We start from the raw sequence: 15,204 nt of genomic DNA, 5'->3' as shown, positions 1-15,204 counted from the left end.
GAAAATTACCAAATCACAAAAGAAACAGTCGTTGTCCGTCAAATCGATAAATCGGTAACAGATTATGTAACAGAACAAAATACGTTATTGGCTGGAGTAATTCGCAGACAGAGACAATTTGTTGAAACCTCAGATAGAAGGCATCGCACGAATACGTTGTCACGGGTCAGTTATGAATCGAGATAAGGGGTCCCATATACTTTCGTTTTTGTCAGTTTTTTTATTTCGTACATTATTTGTTCCTAGGTATATATGAAAGAGAACTTCCCTTTCTCTGCTATACGACAATTTTATAATGAGTTAAGTACGAATTTGATAGTCATCAAAGTGTCAAAGTACATATGACAATAGACACTGAAACGTCGCATAAAATGTTCACTAGTTTTTTTAATATGAAAGATGTAACTCTCTTTCCAGATATATTGGGTATTTGTCCTATTCTCCCTTTCATAACGTGAAGCTTTATCATTTTAACACTTTGAAGTATCAAATACTTGGGAAGCAAGGCTTGACATTGAAAAACAAAACAAAACCCATCCCGGCATTGTTAAAGTATGTTTGATTTGTTCAATTAGAGGTTTTGATACAGATTAATCACTGGGCAGAAATATTTCATCATGGCTATAAAAATATGAGTTGATCTCGGTGCTTATCGGTGGACTGAAAGATGAGAATATTTCCCAATACATTTATGAATAGTAGCCTACGTAATGATGACCATACGATAGTGTGTCGTGGAGGAGCGGGATTTCAAGTCTATTTTTAATTAGATTGAATAATGACGCAACCCGCAATAAATATAACATCACGTGCAAGACAAATGTGTGGATCCAGGGAATGTGACTTTGAACTCAGTACCTCTAATATTCTGAGACGTCACGGGAAAAGTAAATAGATAAATGAAATATCAAATAAAAACAACCCCGTCTAGACCCTCATTCTCCTACCTCGGGCGAAAATACTTTTCCGTGTCGAGACATTTCGGTTGATGACGTAATTCATAGCATGTGTCATAAAATTATGATGATAATGAGAAAGAAAGAATATATAATGATGGAGATGGTGTTAATATACCCGGACAAGTGACAATGTATATTGATCATACCTGTAAATAACAGCGGCGTGCTGTAAAAGATAGACTATATATACCCTAATCTGTTCTCTTACTCGTGTATATATATACTGTAACATGTACAAAAGACACACACGTGAATAGCATCTATAATGCAAAGTTAGAATTTGATTAGTATATCTAAATAATGAACTATTAATGTTATACAGCTGTTCTAGTACTTCTAGGACTCGTCAGTAATGCTGATGACCTATATCGCCAAGACCTCGAAAGCTATAGTGGAAAATTAAAGTTGGTTGAAAGAAATGTCAGACCTCCAATGAGGAAGAACATTTACCCCAAATTTCAATTAATTTCATTTTTGATAATGCTTCACCATTAAAAGGAACGTTACGTATAATTGTCTGGATTAAATGCAGTGAGGAATGGCTTTAAGGCATTGTATTGCACATCCCTGCCTTTACGAAAAGCAATGAATGAAGAATTTTCCTGTAATGCATTCATTACATAGTGACTCTCGATGTGTTGAGAAAGAGCTACACGGTTGTATAAGATTCTGGATGAATTAACAGCATCGCTGGTGTTTATCAATCAAAATAACGTATCGTTATACTTCTTCCTATATATAACTAATCAAAATAAAGGTTAGGCAATGTGGCTATATAATCATCGACTATACATTTGTGTCTTAGTCCATGATATATTGCACGTCCATGGTTAAGATTTGCTCCTATGGGATCAGTTGGAAGCAATTACTAGTTGATTTTTAGATTAGAAATGCATGGATTTCTGTTTTTATTGCACTGTAGATAGTTTATATCTATAGACGTATAATGAAATGTAATTCCCAAAACAAATTGAAACACGTGCGGGTGTATAATAGATATTCACGTGCACAACTTCCGCATATCGATTATGGAGCAAATATAGATTAGTGGGTCATGTACATAGGACGGCTTTGTATGAAGATTTACCTGTCTGTCTCAGCATATATAGGGAATGTCCCCTGAGGACACGTATATACAAACATACCGAACTAAATTCGTGAAAACCAATCTACAGCAATAAATATTTTAAACACATATAGTCCACATTTTACTCAATGCCAGTTCACAATAGTATATCACGTGACCGGTGGTTTTCGCAAGGCAATACACAGTAGTGTGTTTATTAACAGACTAAGACGAAAATTATAAGATGCAATTTTGATGTGTTCTTCATTGGGATTTATTTTTATAATTTAGACGCGTGTGCTGATGAAATATTACACGTGCTAGCTTAAATTATCAGTGCAGATGTGGATATCGTTTTGAATGGGTACAACAGCGGACGGTCGCCGATTTCAATTTACTCGTTCCATTTCTGTTGTTAGTGAACATGACTCGGATTTCGAAGACCTGCCGGATTTTCAAATTGATGGACTTGACGGACCCCCAACAGCAAGCAACACACTCGAGGGCACCGGACAAGGTAAACATGATAAAAGAAACCCCAGTTCGGACTATAAGCTGAAATGTTTACAAACTTTTGTATGTTAAAGAGAGACAACTCTGTCGAGTAAAATGCGACAGTAGATCACAACGTGACACATAACAGGATATGAAAAATTGCAAAAATATTCAGAATCAATATATTGATGTTCTCCTTATGTTGAAATAGAGTAATATAAGTATGTGTACAATATATGTCATATTATATTGGGTGTACAGTTTGTATAAACTGTATACTGTGTTTGTAACTGTTATTTAATGTTACAAGGTAATTGTATCCTGTTATCTTCGTGGAAGTGTTTGCCCCACCCAACCCCCACCCCCCAAATAAAGAGAAATATATGGCTTAAATTAAGATGTTCATATAATTCAAGATTTAGAAAATTAAAAAAGGACGGAAAAAACAAAAAAGGTCATGTGCAAGCATCAGTCTGTCAGTCTGTCGTCATTGCACAAGTAGAGAGATAGAGCCCATTAGAGAGGTCATGCAGATTGTCACTCACAATAGATATTGCTGTCTTAAACAGTTATGCTCTCAAAACAGCAAGGTAAATTGCAGCAAGAAAGATGATTAGATGTCAACTCCCAAACTGATGATCCACAATCTAAAAAATAAATGTTTTCTTAATATTATCTTCTCTCTCCTCAGCAACAATTTATCATCAAATTAATACTTGATTCCGAAACTAATATAAACCCACACTTTCATTCAAGTGTTGATACTACATTATGTTAGTTAAAATGGAATAAAATAGAAAAAATAGACATATCTTTCCAAAATTATGTTATTATATTACTCATGCATATTTCCCAAAATTTGCAATTAAAATGTCATCCAAAAATTTGCTTAGTTTTGCCATATTGATAGAGAAAGTCCTGGTGTATCTATACCTGGAGAGTGGTAGAGGATGTATATCATACAATATATTTGGGTCAGAATTTGAAATCTTGGTTTTGACCCAGATTCTACAACTGAGGGTACACAAAGATTATAATATTAATAGGCAGTTTCTCATTCATTTAGTTTGAGTACATAAACCGATTGATAAGTCATTTCTGCACATTTTATAATCTGGTGAAAATGTTTACCAAAAATCGCCAAAACATTTCTAAATTTTTTTTGTTGTAAGCATATAATGTTATATACATAGAGAGATAATAGTGATGATATAAGTATGCTGGGGGCCTCTATGTTATAGTGTGGTTGGTTAGAGCACTGACCTATGTAACCTCACCTTAAGACCTCACCTGAAGATGTGAGGTGCATGTTGTGATGCACACACACTATCCATGTCAGTATGTGTTTCTCAGGACAACAGGTGTTGATTAACTCAGCAAAAACAACAACAACCAAAAATTCTAATCGTTTTTGTAACTCTAATATGTTTAAATGATGGTGAAAAAAAAAATCCACCTAGTTGGCTAGAAAAAGTGACTGAAAGCAGATTATGTGATCAGGTTTCTTTCGTCGTTTCAATACGGTATAATACTGCATATTTTTTTTGAAAGCTGGTGTCAAACAGTTATTGTAGAGGTGTTCAGCTATACGTCGTTCGTTTTATTGTTTTTATAAGACATTATCATGATACATGTAACAGTCATTTGTTATTTTTATATAGGAAAGTCTTCAGGTAAGCTTGTAGAAAAGATAGTGTACTGTAGTGAAAATACTAGCCTTGCTGTCTTTTAACATTTATTAAAAAGTACTAATGAACTAATTTTTCACATCTATTTAACTATTTTACTGTTATGTTGGAAATCTGTGTAAAATTTCATACCATCTTCATCCCAAGATATATATAATATTATATTTCAGAAATTCACTTCTGAATGATGCTAATAAAATGTTAGACTAATTTTCTCATAGAACCATATAATTTTTTAAAAATGAGTCTCACTTTTCACTTGTCAGCATATACTCTGGGAAGACTGGCCAGTGGATATTAACATACAGGTTAAAACTGACTAGGACAATATATATAAGGACAATTAGGATCAGATTATCATTGTTAAGAGTTAGCTTCCATGACTTCAGAAGTAAGACTTAAAAGCAGTTGCTAAATAAGTCTCCCATTGGCCTGCTTTCTGATCCAAATTCAGATATACATCTCTGCTTGGTCAGTGATATGATATCCTTTGATACAAATCTTGTGTGGACCCTTTCAGAATGTTAGTTTGGTATGTTCCTGAAGGATTCCAAGGTGTGTGATTTCTTCAGTGGGCTGTAACAGAACAGGCCTCAGGTGAATCACATGGAGGCAATGTTGGGTTCTATTGATTAACTCTCTTGTAATCAATAAAACTTCATAAATATTAGGGGGCCATGACAGCTTACTTCCTACAGCATCGGACATTTCAGGTAGAGATCCAAGATGTATGGTTCAGTCCCTACCCTGGACAGGTTTGCTTTTTGTCTAGAAGCAATGTTCACCATTCATCCTATGATGTTGTGGTAAATGTGTCCTTGGCCCTAACACTTTACCCCAGTTGAGTTGGATAGCAGGTGGTGGGCCTTCTGCATGCTGTTCAGGGAGGTAGTCATCGGCAACCTCAAGAAGACCACCTGAAATTGATAAAACTAGCAAACAAGTTTAAACAAACCATTTGATATTGTGATATAGAGACCACTATAATGGAAACCTTGATTGTATTTGGTATACATGATACCAGAAAAAAATTTTTCAATTAAAATGAGGATTCGCTGATTCAGTTATCAGGCATTTATTTATTTTGAAAGCATTTTAAACCCATATTAGGTGGGCTCGTTTGTTGGAGGACTGAAAGGCCAAATTAGAAGCGGAAATAAAACCTGTTAGATAAATTAGGTGTTGATTATACGTTATGCATGAGATGAAACACTTTTGCTTTTGCTCGATTCGTAGGCGTGGAATCAATTGATAGCTATGATATTGGGCGATGTGTAAAAATTATTTCTTCATCAGGTCAAGGTTGCTTTATTGATATATGTGTTTTAATTTGGAAAAAGATGAATTCCATTTAGCACGAGTATTTTTACTGAATTTTACCTGGGTAACTGATGGCATCAGAGGGTAACAGCTATTTAAAGAGATGCTTTGAAAGAGAGAATCAGGGAAATTTTTGTAACACACATCTGTTGAAGAATATTCTGATAAAAGAGTATAGGTCAGTTGGAGTAGTTTGATATTATTGCCATTTATGAATTTTTTATTTGTGTAGAAATCCCAGTTGGTGTTTGTGAATGACAATATTGTTGCATGACTGTACCCTGACTGAGACGATAAAAAAGTTATCATTATTAATGTCAGTAATGCTAGTTTGACCCTTATACAGATGTCAAATGGCATGTCATTTTACCACTACTAATACATGTATTTAATTGTCATACTGACACCATTAATCTACGGGGACAAAGGGTTTTGTTTTTGAGGAAAAATAGGATGTGAATTTTTTTCTTCCTCTCATTTAATGAATGAAAATTATGATTGAAACAAACAGAATTTTCAAGACCATCTGCCCCTTTTACTTAAACAATACTAAATTTAAAAGAAAAAAAAAACATACAAATACATGCAACAATGATATATCTTGTTGTATTTTAAGATTTGTGTAGCCTGTTTATAGTAGAGCAAATATCTTTTTGTCTGGCCTCGCTTTATAGAAGTCCAAAGTTGAATTACCAACATCAAAATTTCACAAGGAAGTACTTTAAAACTTGTGATAAGAAAAATCTGACTCTACACACCAAAGTCCATCATAGTACAATAGGTTTACTTTTATAGACTTGTAAATATAAGCAACAGTATATGATTGGCTGGGGAGATTTTCTCTTTTGCTCGATCAGGTGAGTGTCAGGACTTGTAAGCTAGAGGTTCTGGGTTCAAATCCTAGCAGAGGTATCGGAATAAATAATCACCTCTGTTATCTTGATTTTCTGTGTAGGCACTTGAGAATTGTACTTCTGTACACCCCCTGAAAACTTGCGGACAAGTTCCTTACTGGGTAGTTTGTAACCCAGGTAAATACCAGCCACAATGATACTGCTCAGCTAGAGAAATCTTTTTAGGTCAATTGCTTGTTGGTAAGACTAAGCTAGAGGCCTAGGGTTTGAATCCTAGAGGAGGGATTGTCAAAAATGAGGAGATGCATTTTTTTTTTATCAAATATATACGTTATACGAAGTCAACTAAATGATTACCAGTGTAATTCTAAACTATTTGAAATATCGTTTTTCTGGTTTAATTTCATTTACATTACAAATACACGAGGTTGACTCATTTTGTATTTTAAAGCTTTGAAATATTTTTTCTGATTTGGACATAAGTATGAGGATTTCCATAGCGAGTAATATTTTTAAGTGCATCTGTCCTGTCATTTTAATGAAAATCAGGAAATTTCAATACTGATATAAATAAATTTTATCTAAGAAGTAAATAAAGGATGTTGGGAATTTCCAGGAAACTGACTGGATCCCGGACCTGAATATTCCCATCAGTACAATATATATGTGTCATAATGATGCAGTTGTCTATCCTGTGCATGTATAGTGTCAATATTTTACCACAGACTATTTAAATACATTATTGTATATACACCTTAAAGTCATTGATGATACTGTCTGTAATGGTTAATTGATATGATGGAACTTGGTATGGATCCGTACCATACATAACCTGATAATGGCACCTTCTCCAATAGGAAAATCTTCACCTTTTTTATGGGATTGAGTGCGGATATTAAGTGTGCTTTGTTGAAGCCAGCAAAATGATTGCTGAATTCCTGAATCTACCTACATTTTGTCTTTTTTCTTCCTTTTACATATACCTGATCACTTTGGTAATGAGTATGACAAAATATACAATTCTATTAATCCACAATTTTAGGGACAGGGATATGATATTGGTTATCTATCTCGTGTGATGTTGTGTCCAGCTCCAAATCAATATCATATCTGAAGAAGCTGTCCACAGATTTTTCTTTATCTACCCCTATAATATTATATATGTATGTACATCTTAACATTTAGAGATAGTCATCGGGTCAAGGTTACAGGGTCAAAGAACACATTTGACTACAGCTGCCAATTCATTAAACAATGATACTTACGGTATATGCAGAAGTGTTCATTTTGTCCAAATTTCTCAAAATTTAATTTTTTTGCTGTACTTAAATTTAAATGCATTAACTTTGTTCATTTGGAAAAAAAAATTTTGTGAAAGTATTCTTCAGAGCTAATGTTAACACACAGTGCTCTTATTCTGTTGAATGGATGGTATGTACATTTCATAACAATGTGCAATGTATATACATTGTACAACATTTCTGTAGGGTTAAACCACAAGCTGAAGTATGCCTGTTAAAATTTGCATCAAGCCATTGTATGACATCATTACAAAAACTGTAACTGTATGTTGAATTAGTATGTGTACACTGATTGTATCAATTTGAAAATAATTACATGTACATTTTTTTTAATGGAGGGGAGGGGCTTTAATACGATTTCATAAGAATTTTTTTTATACACTGTCAGCAACCTTATTTTTACTAGTTATGCCCCTAAAGATAAATATAGATCCAACGTTTAATTGTAGCATTTACAGTATATATAAGGTTCTGTTGCACCACTGGAACCAACTGTATATCCTTGTTGTTATATAATGTGTAGTAGAAAAGGCTTTATTAGGTCACCTGAGCCGAAGGCTAATGGTGACCTATTGCTATCATGATTTGTCTGTCGTCGTGCGTCGTTAACTTTTCACATATTCGACTTCTTCTCAAGAACCACTGAATGGATTTTGACCAATCTTGGCACAAAGCATCCCCATGGGAAGCCGCTTCAAGTTTGCGAAGAAAAAGGGCATGGCTTCAATAGGAGCCCCAGGAGGGGGGAAAAGGGGGTAAAATTAGGTAAATCTTTAAAAATCTTCTTCTCATGAACCAGCAGTCAGATTAAGTTCATATTTGATATTTAGGGTCCTTATGGCAAGGTCTACAAAGTTTGCGAATGAAAAAAATCAGGTCTAAAACGGCCCCACTAGGGGGCGCTCAAAACGGTCAAAAATTCAACTTTGACCGATTTCAACCAGATTTGGTAGAAAGCATCCCTTAGTGAAGGACATATGAAATTATGTTGAAAAAAGTGATTATATCCCCTTTGGGTTGGTTTTAAATGATTAGAATGTAATAAATTTACATCAGTCATACCCTATTTATCAGATGATAAGCCCATTCGTATCTATTGATGCTCAGTAGTGTAAACAATAAGGACTAATTTCAATGTTATGTAAATAAGCCCAACCCCTGTATTTAATTGAGAGGTGTGGTACCTTAATTCAATAATATTTCCAAAGTGTTATAACAATTTTTTTAATGACAGTAACGACTAAAATTGGTGCCAACAGTGCTTGAAACATATTCACAAAACCACTACATCGTAACAGATATGATTAAATAGAAATGTATGATATGGTAAAATAATGAGTACCAGGTACCATTAATTTTTATAAATCAGAGAGGACCAGCTGGTGAAAATGGTGGGGGATTGGGCTGGGCTAAAAGGTTGAGGGGGAGGGGGGGATGGGGGATTGGCGGGGGGGGGGTTGGCTGAAAGACAAAACAGCAGAAGATGTCAAGATCTATGATCTCAACTCTTCCTGAAACAAATATTAATCCACCTTGTGAGTAGGAAATGAACCACACACCTTGGATCTTTTACTGACTTTTATATTATTCAGATGTCGAAACAACTTAAGTTCTATGGTCCCTTTCCTTTAGCAGAAGTAAAGTCTGGATCTCCATGTTGTGAAAATGACATCGAAAATCAACAAAAGGTTAAGATTTCATTTTCAGTTGTGTAATTTATAATTTATTTTACCTGATTGTTTTTCAAAGCTTTCTGTTTTTACTTCAGTCTTAGGGAAAGACAGTTGCCAAAAAAAATAAAACAAGGAAAAGGAGATAAGAAAATATATTAGTTCAAAATATATACATATGATATCACAAGTGTTGCCTTGGATCAATTTTCATTTCTGTGACATTCTACCTTATACAGCAGACTGTACGTGTGTAAATTGTGATCAGGGAGATGTCACTGAAAGGTCGGACAATGAAATTGGTTCTCTTTGTTGAAGTGATTAAGCCAGTTTTTACTTATAACACTGGTATATATATTCTTTAACATGTGGATCAGATTATGGTATACAATTGATATACAGAACTGTGAAGTAGCATATATTAACCTGAAATATATGTGTATGTATTGTAAAATCTTATATTCTGTGGTGTCTAAATTTTGTGTATTTAGGAAAAAAAATTCATTGATAAATATAACTCAGTAAATGTATTTAGACTTCTTTCAACATTTTATGAACATATTAATTTGTGGATTAAAAGTACCAACAGAATCAATTTAAATGGTTCCCATGAAAATCAATGTAATCAAGTGAAATAGATGCTGTAGACTTTGTAATATTTACTAAGAAAAGTTAAGTAGGGAGATATTTCTAATTCTTTTTATCAGTCCTTCAAGCAGAGCTTCATGGATGCAGTTAATGTGTATGAGAAAAGAGTATTGTGTGACATACTTTGACGTGACATAAATATCAGAATGTTGGTCAATCTTAGTGTAGGTAATCTCTCATTATTACGTATTATAAAGCATGTATATACATTGTACGTGTGAATAATGTTTCTGGAACAGCTGAACATTGCTCCTAATTCAATGTTTATAGAGTCTTGCACAAATTCGTTTGAAGGTCTAATGATATATAGCATTGTCAGATACTGTGTATACAGGCTGGCACTTAACCATTACTATAATGGTCAGTTACTTTGGTTTGTGTTTAACTTGTGGTGGAAATGTAAATAAAGACCTGTACATTGAGATGAATATATTCAAATCAGCTTGACCAACTGACCTGAGAAATGTAAAATATTGGTTTCATTGGAATGTATATTTATGCAAGTGGTATACATACATGCATGGTATGTGAGAAACATTTTTCTATAGTTTGACCTTAAAATTCACCACTGAGTGAGCACTTAGAAAGGGCATCTTTATCTTATGTTTATACACGTATGTGACCATTCACTGACCACAATCAAGAAATCTGACCTCCATATCAGTATATATATCACCACAAACACAGCACTATATTAACACTGATGTCTCCAGTACATACATTTTCCCATATTTCATCTAAATTTCATCTTCATTCTCATCAATTTAACAAAAGATCGTTTTAGTGTGATAATCAACTTTAAAGAAAAGGCTTCTTTATATATGTAACTTGAGTTTTAATTTACTGAAAATTCTGTTTCTTTCGATGGTTCAGATTTACACTATTTCACCAAACATAAGTCTAATTATCATGAAGTAAGAAGAAGCTGCCTTTTCCTGTGTTAAACTGCTAGCTGCCTTATAGATGTTGTATATACTAAGATATCTTGTCTGATTAAAACCTTCACAAAAATTGTTCACTTGTAACATGTGACAGTACATGCCACTCAAATAAATCTAGTTATTACTTTTACATATATATTATGTATGTTCCATTTGTATTTTGTTGAGAAAAGAAATATAAATGAATATTATATTACAGTGGAACCTGATAGAGGCCACTCAACAGAACAGGTGGCCTTTAGAGACAGGTGGTCTCTATAGAAAGGTTCATTTGTTATGAATTGTTTTATATTGGACCTTAAAAAAGTGACCTTTCGGGCATGTTTGATTGTACTGATCTTTTGTTTTGTGTTCCAGGGGGGTTAGACTTCAATGCTATCCATGCCCCACCACAGGGCTTCACCACCATCAGAAAAAACTGCTGGATACCAAACACTCGCATCTTCATTAAAATCATCTCTGCAGATCGACACAATGCCCACATCAAAATATTCAATCCGAACTTGTGAGTTGATATAAGCATTAAGTCAGATCAGAAAAGTTTGTGATCTTTTTGGTTTGTGTAAAAAAAAAATAGAAATATCAACATCAAAAATATATAATGATATGGAAATACTGTTTTATTATAACATCAGAATTGATGTACTCTTCTCAATTTGATTTTTAATATATACTTGAGATGAAATCTGTTATGCTTATTTATTGTCCTATTTATAGATACACCGTTCAGGTTATTCATGGCGACTTTCAATGGACAGTTCGGAGGAGATTCAAGCACTTCGATCATTTACATAGCAGTCTTAGAAACTTTCGTATGCAACGCCGGATTCCATTACCAACCAAATCGTGAGTCATGTTCAATATTCTGCATTCAAGATTTGATCCCCAAAGGTGTGATGTTACGTGCACAAGCATTGCATTTTTCCACTATCTAAGACTTTCTATATTGAAGTTGGAATCTACCAATTAGTTATGAGGAGATAGACATGAAAATTTATCTTGAAAATTGTCTAAATTTTTAGGAGCTTCTACCTGAATTAAGTATTGATGGTATTGCTATTATTAGTTTTGATTGGCAGTGCAGTGGAGTTTCCTCGAGACTTACCAATAGGGTTGGTATCATACCTAGTATCAAGTCCTGTTAAGAAAAACTTAATATAGTGTTATATACCTTCAGACATCACAAAATACAGTTAATAGAGTGGACAGTTGGGGTTCGATTCTCAGTTCATATAACAACTTTCCTGGAGACTGACCAATAGGGTTGGTATTATATGTAGTATCAACTCCTGTTAAGAAAAACTTATATAGCTTCAGACGTCACAAAATACAGTTAATGGAGTGGACAGTTAGGGTTCGATTCTCAGTGAACATTCATGTAACAGTAAAATATTATATAGCTTCAGATAGTTAATGTCCCAGTTTTAGACTTCAATTTGCTGCATCTTCATTAAAATTCAGTTGATGAAATTAATGGATGATAATGGTGCATTGGAGAATTTTTAATATCTTTAAAAAAAAAAAGAAAAAGAAAGAAAAAAGTGTGGTATTGTATGCTTGTATGCTTAAATGTGTTGTCAACAACAGCTCACCAAGCTTTTTGATCTCCTTTCAAGTGTCAACCAACAGAAAATTTGTGTAAACCAAAGTTTATCATTAATTTCATTTTACGTACAATTTAATATACAAATTAAAAACTGTCTGCACAAAGTTAGATATCAAAATACAAAAAGTGTACCAGACAAATTTTTCGTTAAATGTTTTAAAATTGGACTTGAATGCATGGACGACATGATCATGCAGAAAGAATAGTGGTGTGTATCATGTACATCACACAAAAAGCTTCAGACAAACTTACACATCTAGTTACATAAGAATTGTGTATCATGTACATCACACAAAAAGTTTCAGACAAACTTACACATCTAGTTACATAAGAATTGTGTATCATGTACATCACACAAAAAGTTTCAGACAAACTTACACATCTAGTTACATAAGAATTTACATTGAATTTTATTATGGCTAGCCTGATAACCTTTTCTGTTTGGCGTCTGGATTTTCTGAGCTTGTAGCTTATATATTTACAAGCCATTAAATCAGGCACAACTTTGAGCTCTACCGGTGAACGATATGAATTGATGATAATGATATGATACTTGTACATATACTTTCCACTGATGTACATGTACTTAACGACCTGTATGTAAATTAATGTATATATTTTTGTAACTGATGTAGGTACTTATGTATGATAAACATCAGAGAGCCTTTCAAGTACTTTTCAATGTGCTATTTATTGATCTTAAATCCAGGATATAAGAATTAACCAATCAAAATTCAGCAGTAACTAGTTAAAATTTGGGTTTTAATTCATAAGAAGTATAAACGGTCATTTTCTTCATTTTTTTTGGAAGATTGTGAAACAGTAAATTTTGAGTTATTCCTAGAAAATATTTATATTTTTGTGTCAGTAGTATATCAACATTCAGGAAGTTCTACTTCAACCATATGAAATCTCTAGAGCTTAAATCTTAGAGGGGAAACCATTATCATTTATAAATACATTATCATTTCAAAGCAACATCTGTCCAGTCTGTGTATCTATATCCAGCAGTCTGTGTTAAGTTGTTCTCCTATTCATTGCTTAAGTTTATACAGTATTAAAAAAATTGACAATCTCACCAACAATATATTTTGGGTTTGAAAATAAAATTTGCACACCTAGAAAAGGAATAGTGAAAATTTCAATACTGAAAATAAAAAATCGGAAGATTTTATTACTGAAATTAAAAAGTAGAAAATAACAAAACATCAAAAAATAATGTTAAAACTTCAGAACTCTAATGCCAGATCAGGATAAAGACGATGAAATTATCAAAACCTGCAACACTGGAATTATAAAGTGAATATTTCTGTACAAGAGTGTTTATTTTGCAGCTGTAATTGTGTTTGTCAAATGATACATGACAGGTTCATCATGGGTAATTAGTCACTATAATTTAACTGTGTTAAACATCTAACGTGCTGGCTGAGTGGAAAATAAAGCAGGAAGTGAACATTTCATCCGGATAGAGTCTCTTCCTGTGTGTCACCCGAGACATTTAAAAATTAGGATTAACAATTTATAGCTCTAGATATGCCTGATGATGATTTACGCCAGTAAACATGAGTATAAATCTTGTTGAAATGTCTTTATTGAATTATTGGTTAATTATTTCTTCTATTGCTGAATTTGAATATTTTACATATCATGAGAAATAAACTCTGGTGTAACAGTATGTTGTCATGACAAACTGTATCTTACAATCAAATTACCGGGGTAGGTACCATATCCTCAGTAAAATGAATAACTCTTCAATTCATTTTTATGGAATAAAACTCTCGAAAGACTTTTGTATGGGAATTACCACAGTGGACACACGTACATCTCGTGAACAGGGGTATTGTCTGCAAATAAGCCCCCTCCCCTTTTTTGACAAGTTTTTTTTTAACTATGTGGGGAAGGGGGCTTATTTGCAGTAAAATATGGTAGTTACCATTTCAGAGACTTGGAAAAAGGAACACTTCTTCATTGATTTTTATAAATATCATATAAAAAAATTTGTTTCAGGTTTCTACTATAAATAGTGTTTGTAATTGCTTTGAAAATCATTATTAATTATCATGGTTTCTTAAAGGGTAAAGGATTATTCACACAATTATGAATGAAAGTGGAAATTTCGTAATACACACATATACAAGAATACACTTAAAAGTATTGTGTAACCATAAAGTGTAAGCTAATGTATCAGAACCAGTAGCACAATTGATCAATTTCCTGTGTGATAATTACAGGAGCAAGTTATGAAAGTGAAAAAGGAAATTAAAAACTTATAACACAATATGTATGTATTATGATGATATATGCTCATGTAAAGTTTTTGTTTTTTCAAGGATCGAACAAGATTGTGAGAAAAGGATATCTTTTTATCAAACAAACCTGATAGAAAATATAACAGCAGCAATTTTTTCAGTGTTCAGTTTTTTGTAGTTTTTCTTGATGAAAAATGGATGTATCTTTAGCTGAGGTAATGAAATAGTCTTTTTTATTTTTTTTTAAATTCATTTTCAAAATATGTTGGTTTTTTTTCTGGTATTTTTTTCCGTCGAAAGCAGCAAAATTAGAACCCCTTGATATAAAATGTTTACAGTACATTATTTTTGCAGAAAAATGAACCTTGTTTCCTTTAAAGTTATAGGTGAAACCACAAAATTTTGAA

At 33.1% G+C, this 15,204-nt stretch overlaps 1 protein-coding gene across 1 annotated transcript in view; it reads left to right on the top strand.

Annotated features, from left to right (window-relative positions):
- Positions 1-2,385: 2,385 nt before the first annotated feature.
- The window catches only part of LOC132562428 (phospholipase D1-like), a 42,911-nt gene continuing 30,092 nt past the window's right edge, over positions 2,386-15,204 (top strand). The window contains exons 1-3 of the mRNA XM_060227170.1: positions 2,386-2,542; positions 11,300-11,447; positions 11,660-11,788. Of these exons, the coding sequence (XP_060083153.1) occupies positions 2,386-2,542; positions 11,300-11,447; positions 11,660-11,788 (434 nt within the window). The remainder of the gene's footprint in view (positions 2,543-11,299; positions 11,448-11,659; positions 11,789-15,204) is intronic.

The sequence above is a fragment of the Ylistrum balloti genome, unplaced genomic scaffold, assembly GCF_031769215.1.
Source record: "Ylistrum balloti isolate Yb309-2 unplaced genomic scaffold, AGI_CSIRO_Ybal_v1 Utg371414, whole genome shotgun sequence".
Taxonomy (NCBI): Eukaryota; Metazoa; Mollusca; class Bivalvia; order Pectinida; family Pectinidae; genus Ylistrum; species Ylistrum balloti.
The sequence above is the reverse complement of the archived record's forward strand: the minus strand, read 5'-3'. Positions and strand labels throughout refer to the sequence as shown.